This window comes from Vitis vinifera, chromosome 1 (assembly GCF_030704535.1).
Source record: "Vitis vinifera cultivar Pinot Noir 40024 chromosome 1, ASM3070453v1".
NCBI classification, from domain to species: Eukaryota; Viridiplantae; Streptophyta; class Magnoliopsida; order Vitales; family Vitaceae; genus Vitis; species Vitis vinifera.
Window position 1 is genome coordinate 1,948,232 of NC_081805.1, and position 8,278 is coordinate 1,956,509.

The window sequence follows — 8,278 nt, forward strand, 5'->3', positions numbered from 1 at the left end:
TTTACTTAATTCTAAATAGAACCTTAATGCTTAATAGTATTAAATATTAGGTTGTTTATTTTTGTAGTATTTTATTTATATTAAGTATTAAAAAGTAAAAAAAAACCAATATGTTATTTTTTCTATTTAGGAAAAGTTACATATTTTGGTTTTTTCTATTTAGTAAAAAATTTATAAGAAGTTATGAAAAAGTTAAAAAACAAACAACCTAAATTTTGAAAACAAATTGCTTTTAACAAAAAACCAAAAAAACAAATACCACCTAATAGTTAAATTAAGGATAAATATCTTAATTATTTATTTTATTTATTATTTATGTCTCTTTTTTTTTTTCATATTTTTAATTTTATTTTTAATTTTTTGATGCATATATGACTTAATTTTTTAATATTTATTTAATAATTTAAATTAAACTTAAAAAGGCTCAATTATAGAACTTCCATATTGGATTAAAGAAGTATCATATAATTTTCCTTTCTAAATTGTTAGAAAGAACACCTCCGACTTCCCATGTTGGCGAATATTTTTCCTAAAAATACCATTTTTAACTATTATTCCCTCATTTAAAAATATAAAAATAGGTCCTTGAAATTAATATTTATGTCAATTGTTTGGAAAATGTAGTAACAAGACGAGGGAGAATTAAGGAAACGTTTGTGTGAAATGGTAAGAGATTCTATGTGTTTTAAAAAATAATTTTTATTTTTTGAAAATTATAAATATAGTTGGAGTTAGAAATTTTTATCCTTATATATATATATTTTTTTTAAAAGAAATTGCTTTCATGGGAGTTGAGATAGATAAATGATCAAGGATAGTTTTGGAAAAAAATATTAAATAATAGGAAGGTATCTTCCCAAATATGCTATTTATTGCTTTTAATCGAATAAATCGTTAACTAAGTCCTTGTTTGGATGATACGGTACATGGACTCCTTGCTTATCACGGTAAGTTCCAAACAAATCCTGCCAGGTAGAAACCATAGATGTTACGCGATGAAACCAACAAACTAACGTTTTGAAAGTTCACACCTCCGAAAAATAGCATACAGCCAAACAGGTCACAGCTTCCACACTTAAATGTGGAATCCACAACCCATTATAAATTGTAAACACAAACCCATATTCTAATCATCATCCTCCAGACTCTACGTTCCAAAACCATGGTTACCCGCAACGGTGAGAGAAGCTTTCACGGCGATAGCCACGAGAGCGGCACCTTCTCCGTCGAGGAAAATCCGGCGAGCAGGACTATGACTATAGAGGACGAAGATCACGGCGATGGTGGTCGTCGTCTTGATTCAGATGATAAGTTGCCGTCGGTGGAGATGATATTTAAGGGGCAGGTGGAGCCCTCCTGGAGGGAGCAGCTGACTATTAGGGCTTTTGTTGTGAGCTTCGTGTTGGGTGTGCTCTTCACTTTCATAGTGATGAAGCTCAATTTGACCACTGGGATTATTCCCTCTCTGAATGTTTCCGCTGGCTTGTTGGGGTTCTTCTTCCTGAAGTCATGGACCAAGTTGATGGAGAAGTCTGGGTTGTTGAAGCAGCCCTTCACCAGGCAGGAGAACACCGTCATTCAGACTTGTGTCGTCGCCACCTCCGGCATCGCCTTCAGCGGTATGAAAATTTTCTTACCTTTTTCTTTTCTCACCAACCAAACAGGGGACTATTAATTTTCCAAAAAATTATTTAAATAGTCTGTTTTATTGTTATACCTATTTATTATAAAAGTACGGCCAAGCATATGAATCCCAATATAAAGTTGCAATATTTTTACGTGATTTTTTAAAATAAACGATTAATTTATCACCTTAATTATTATTATTATCCTAATTTTTAAATTGTTTTTATTTTTAGGCTATTTTTTGGTTCCACAAAATATGAGAAAGAAAGAAAGAAATAAATAAATAATTATTTTTTCACATAAAAAAAAGTTAAATATAATTAAAATTATTAAAAAAATTATATTTTAAAATTATTTAATTTTTATATATTTTAAATATATTATTTATTTTTTTTTTTCTTTTACTTTTTCTCTCAATTTTTTTCTTGCACTTTGCGTTCAAACTTTCCGAAAAGCAAGCATAGCCTTAATTTTTCTTTTTAATTACGCCGAACCAATCGGATCCAACCAGATGTGCGGCTGATTATAGTGAATTGAATGGGAAATTGGAATGGTTCGTCTCTGGTGCATACAGCACGTGATCTATAGTTCTTTTAATTAGGGGGTAAATACAGGAATTTACTTTTTTTTTTGGGGTCAAATTATACTTTTAGAAAATATATTGTAAAAATATTTCTGATATTTAAAAAAATTAGGCAAAAAGTATCTATTTTTGGTCAAAAAAGATATGATATTTGCGGGTCTTGTTTTCAAATATTTGGGAAAAAAAATTTGAATTATATGGAAGAATTTAATTTTACCAAAAGAAAGAAAATGTGAGTCGTGTGGAATAACCTAATGATTCAAAAACCTTATTTAGATTATATTTGATAATAATTTTGTAAAATATTTTTAATATTTTTAATACTTGAAATATATAAATGTTAAAAAGACTAAAAATACTTTCTAAAGTTAAACAGTCTTAAATTTTAAATTAATTGATTTGTTAATATGGGCCATATTCATCAGTCATACGGGAGTTTAGGGTAGTTGATCGAATTCTGACTCTGCCCAAAGCCAATACTCCAAATCTAGAGATAGTTGGACTGCTCCTATTATCAATTGGGCCTTCTTTTATTTTAATTTTTAGTTTTTTCTTTTCTTGGCCTCCAGCCTTGAGGAGTTTTTTTAAAACGCTGCTGGATAGACCATTTGATTACGGTTTGTTTGCTAACTATGTTAAATAATAATTTGAATGAAAACAGGAGGCTTTGGGAGCTACCTCTTTGGAATGAGCTCCACTGTGGCAGGTCAGTCATCAGAGACCAACGCTGCCCAGAATACCAAGGATCCAAGCTTGTCATGGATAATTGGGTTTCTGTTTGCCGTTAGTTTCCTTGGTCTCTTCTCCGTTTTGCCTCTACGAAAGGTACATCCACCAAAATCCAAACAAAATTATATGGTTCATTACTAATTTTTCTGTATTGCATTTGCTCATAAGATTTTGAGTTAGTAATTGAATTTTGGGTTTCCAGATCATGATTATAGACTACAAATTGACATACCCTAGTGGCACTGCAACTGCTCACCTTATCAACAGCTTCCATACTCCTCAAGGAGCCAAGCTAGCCAAGTATGCCATTCTCTTTTGCAGTGTTTTATTACTGGACACGCGTCAAGATTACAAACATGAAACTCTAATCCTTTTCATTGCCCCTTGTTGATTCTAGGAAACAAGTAAGAACTTTGGGCAAGTTTTTCTCCTTCAGCTTTCTGTGGGGTTTCTTCCAATGGTTCTTTACTGCTGGGGATGGATGTGGATTTGTAAACTTCCCCACATTTGGCCTGAAAGCCTTTGACAACAGGTACTTGGCCTTTGACAATAATGCTATTTTGATTGCTGGAGAGAAGCAGAGGAGAAGCAACGAAAATTGGGTTCTCATAACAACCGTTCTAGGCTTTAGATAGCTGAATGTTTCCAAGATTTCCGTTTTTAATAGAATAGTAATGATCATACATACAATTCTAAGCATAATGTATTATAACATCTAATGATTTGCCTTGCAATGAAAACAGGTTTTACTTCGACTTCTCAGCTACATATGTTGGCGTAGGGATGATCTGTCCTTACTTAATCAACATATCTGTATTAGTTGGTGCAATTCTGTCATGGGGCCTAATGTGGCCTCTCATAAAAAACAGGAAGGGGGATTGGTACTCATCCGAGCTTAGTGAAAGCAGTCTCCATGGCCTCCAAGGTTACCGGGTATTGTCTTCTTAAGATATCTCAAAACCCCATTTATATTCCCTATCCTACTGCTAAGAGGAAGTCTTCAAAACAGAAATAATCTAGTAGCTGAGGTAACTTATCATAGTTGCTTAATAATTGTAATGCAGGTCTTCATCTCTATTGCAATGATCCTTGGTGATGGCCTCTACAACTTTATCAAGGTTCTTGGCCGAACGATTCAGGGCTTCATCAAACAATATAAAAAGAAGGAAGTTATACCTGTTACTGAACGAGACTCTCCTCAGAAAGTATCCAACTCTTATGATGACGAGGTCCGGACCAAACTCTTCCTCAAGGACGGAATACCAATGTGGGTATCATTCGCTGGCTATGTTGCAATTGCTGCCGTTTCCATGGGAGTAATTCCTAAAATTTTCCATCAGATGAAATGGTACTATGTCCTGGTCATATACATAGTCGCTCCAGCTCTAGCCTTCTGTAATGCATATGGGGCTGGGCTGACTGACTGGTCACTTGCCTCAACTTATGGAAAGCTTGCCATTTTCGCCATTGGAGCATGGGCCGGAGAATCTCATGGAGGTGTCCTTGCAGGTCTTGCCGCATGTGGGGTTATGATGAATATTGTATCAACAGCTTCTGACCTAATGCAGGACTTCAAAACTGGGTACATGACTAGATCTTCCCCCAGATCCATGTTTTTCAGCCAAATAATTGGAACTGCGATGGGCTGCCTCATCTCCCCATGTGTCTTTTGGCTCTTCTACAAGGCTTTCAAAGATCTAGGCTCACCGGAGTCACAGTACCCTGCACCTTATGCTGCTGTCTACAGAAGCATGTCAATCCTGGGTGTTGAAGGCTTTGGGGCTTTGCCCGATCACTGCCTCACCCTTTGCTATGTCTTCTTCTTCGGCGCCATCATTATCAACCTCATCAGGGATACTATTGCAAAGAAGTGGGCAAAGTACATCCCCCTTCCAATGGCCATGGCTATACCATTTTATCTCGGCTCCTACTTTGCCATTGACATGTGCGTTGGAAGCTTGATCCTCTTTATCTGGGGCAAGCTGAACAAGGCCAAGGCAGACGCTTTTGGACCAGCTGTTGCTTCTGGTTTGATATGTGGCGATGGAATATGGACTTTGCCCAGTTCCATCCTAGCTTTGGCTGGGGTGCAACCACCCATCTGCATGAAGTTTCTGTCAAGGGGAACAAACTCCATGGTGGATAAATTCTTAAGTTCTTAGTCCCTGTATTCAGTCAATGAACTCTAGTGTTTCCTTTCTCCCTTTTATAAATAACTTCAATAGTTCGCGTATCAATATGTAAAGAAGAAAGACTCAAGTGGGTGTTTGGTTTTTTTTAATTTATTGTTGAAGGAGTTTGTTTATAGATTTTAAATGTTTGTTTTTAACTTTTTAACTTATTCTTAAATGTTTTGAATGGAAAAAGCGACTGTTTTAAACTCCACCAAAACGTGATTTCAACCTTCAATCCTTACCCTTTTCTTGCTTGCTTACTTGTTATCAACCTCCACAACATTCAAAACCAATCCCTCATGCATCCTCCCAAACACCATTCCCATCTACTCTCAACCCAGTATTATCCTCAGAAAAGCGAACCCAATTGGGATTTTCTAACCATGAAACCCAACAGCCCTATTGAACTAACCGAAAATCCTCCTCACCCTCGACACGCCTCGACTACTCCCAACTCAATGACGCCATTACCTTGGGGCCCTTCTCACCAACCAAACCCCCAAACCGATCAAAGTACAAGTAATTAGACAGAGTCACAAAAACGAAGTGTACCCATCAGAATTCAAGAGGTGAAACCTTGAATCAACTCCCAACTTGGACTCAGAATCAAACACTCTACTGGGTTCTTGGTTCACACTAGAAGGTTGGATGGTGGGTATTTTGTATGTGAAAGAGTTCAATACATCAATCCATACAAGTACCCAAAATGCAAGAAAAAATGTTTTTATTTTAAATTTGAAAATAAAAATATTACGTCAGAGAAGAGAGTAGAGACACAACAGATAGAAAGGATTTGATGGAAAGGGGAACATCCAACATTATGTCATGTGATATTTGAAAATATATAATTTTCAAATATTACTTTTAAAATTATTAATCTTAAATATTTTATTTTAAAAATAAAAATAAAGATAAATATAATAATTATTTTTTGCTTACTTATTATAATAATTTTATTATTTTAAATTTTTTAAAAATATGTTAAATTATTTTTTGATGAAATAAGAACTAATATAAAAATTATTTCTCTTAATATATTAAAATATTGATTTTTTAACATATAAAAAAAATAACTTTAACACTTAATAAAATATAAATAACTTAATATTTAATATTATTAATCACTATATATTAATTCCCTTCTTTCCATTCCCACATCAATAAACACAATTTTAACAATTTGCTTCATCATTTTCCATTGCTGATCATATCCGCTTTGCCCATCACAAAAACTAAGATGCAAAGCACTTCCCTTAGCGCTGAGATGGTTCCAAAATGTGAAGTTTGAGTTACCCTTTTCCTATTACTTATCACGGACCCAAGACCCAATAGTTGGAGGCCACGAGGAAGAGTCCCTTATTGGGAATTTTATCAAGCAGTAGGTGGGCAAAAATCCATGCACTAGGCTAGGCACAATTGTAGGTGAATTGGGCGAGGAAAAGTCCATTCCGCTCAAATTTACCCGATGAGGCCCAACCAATTCAAAACTTCGGTGACAAATGCGCATCACTATCCTACAAAGCTAGTGTATGATGACATGAAAGTCACTTGTCGCCGTTTATATTGTTTTTCTCTTTTATAAATCATATTTTGAGTACTAAAATTTATGTTGTTGTCACAATTGCCTTCCCTCACCACTTTCCTTTGATCCAAAACCTGTTAAAAGAGGGAAATTACTGATTTTTGTCAAAATACCAAATGTTGGAGAGTAAGTCAAATATAAGGGATCAAAGCATAGGAGTGAGGCTCATAATTGAGAAAGAAGTGTATTAAATTATAGATGTAATGTATTTTTTTTAAATATTTTGGTGTTTATTTTTTTATTTAATTCTAAATAAAACCTTAATATTTAATAATATTAAATATTATGTTGTTTGTTTTTATAGTATTTTATTTCTTAAATATTAAAAAAAATTCATATTTTATTTTTTTATTTAGAAAAATATATATATTTTAGTTTTTTTTATTTAGTAAAAAATTTATAATAAGTCATAAAAAAATAAAAAATAAATAATTTAAAAATAAATTACTTTAAGCAAAAAACAAAAAAAAAAACATCATCTCAATCTGGCTCTAAACATGGAAGAATTCATTATCATAAAATGACATAAAAAACAATTCTTCTAAGATTTTATTTGTTTGATGTTGAGAGGTTGACACGGGGTTAGGCGAAAAAGAAATTCCTAATAGTAAAACCGTAAAAGCTCATTAAATTTGTGTAAATAATATTTGAATCCTCATAATAATTTTTAATTATTTTTAAGAATAAAATTTTATTCAAAAATTCAACATAAACTGGGTTTTTGGAATTGAAAAACTGTAACTCTTTTCTATTCTATAGAATTAAAAAAAAAAAAAAACACCAAAGGATATAATAATTTTGAGGCATTTTATTTACACTCTCCGGTGCACAAGAAAACTAGTTGTAGTGGCCGACAATCATCTTTGCTTTAAATTTATTAGGAAAAAGTAATATAAAAAGAAAATGAATTGTCACTTTAATTTTTCTTATTAATGAAAAAATATTAAATCACTTCATATAATCGAAAGTTAATTCTAGTAAAAATACCCTTAACTTGTAACACTTTTTTTCACAATATTGCTTCAACCACAAACTCTGCTATGAAAATTTAATTAATAATGGGAAAAATACTTTTGATAATGATTTTGCTTCTATGTTATATAGTAACACACCTATCGATTAATAATCTGGCAACCACTTTTAAGTTATTTTTTCAGACTTAAGTGATTGTTGTGAGCCTTGCTAAACATTTATATATTTATTTATTTTTATTTTTTAAAAAATGTTTCTAACAATTCTTTAAGGCACTCGTTGTCATACAATCTTACAGGCGTCATAAATGACCGCCAATTTCAAAATTGAAGGCCTTATGGGAGGGTGAAAGGGTCAAAATGAAGTCAATTTTGCGCTAGTTAAAAGGCAGAGAGGCCCCAATTTTAGGAAGAAAAGAAAAAGTAAGGCGGCTTTCTAGTGCAGGGACATGAGAAATTGTATGGTAGTATGACCCCCTACCAAAAAGGCAGAGAGAGTTGGGAGTGGATGAGTGAGGAATCGTCGGCGCACAATCAGGCGCACTGGGCGGAAGGATCGGGAAATGGTGAGGACTGAGGACCGTATCACAAGCCCACAGCCAAGCTTCTCCAA

At 33.4% G+C, this 8,278-nt stretch overlaps 1 protein-coding gene across 1 annotated transcript; it reads left to right on the forward strand.

Annotated features, from left to right (window-relative positions):
- Positions 1–1,101: 1,101 nt before the first annotated feature.
- LOC100244078 (probable metal-nicotianamine transporter YSL7) lies at positions 1,102–5,254 on the forward strand. The gene is made up of 6 exons (XM_002279671.4): positions 1,102–1,619; positions 2,871–3,034; positions 3,141–3,238; positions 3,336–3,470; positions 3,682–3,871; positions 4,003–5,254. Exons 1-6 carry the CDS (start codon positions 1,163–1,165, stop codon positions 5,098–5,100), a joined length of 2,142 nt encoding a protein of 713 aa, XP_002279707.1. The 5' UTR covers positions 1,102–1,162; the 3' UTR covers positions 5,101–5,254.
- Positions 5,255–8,278: the final 3,024 nt, after the last annotated feature.

Excerpts from the sequence above, each read along its gene's own strand:
- LOC100244078 (XM_002279671.4), top strand. The coding sequence starts at position 1,163 with ATGGTTACCCGCAACGGTGAGAGAAGCTTTCACGGCGATAGCCACGAG. Across the intron at positions 3,035-3,140 it reads CCGTTTTGCCTCTACGAAAG|ATCATGATTATAGACTACAA; the intron begins GTACATCCACCA and ends TTGGGTTTCCAG. Across the intron at positions 3,872-4,002 it reads ATGGCCTCCAAGGTTACCGG|GTCTTCATCTCTATTGCAAT; the intron begins GTATTGTCTTCT and ends ATTGTAATGCAG.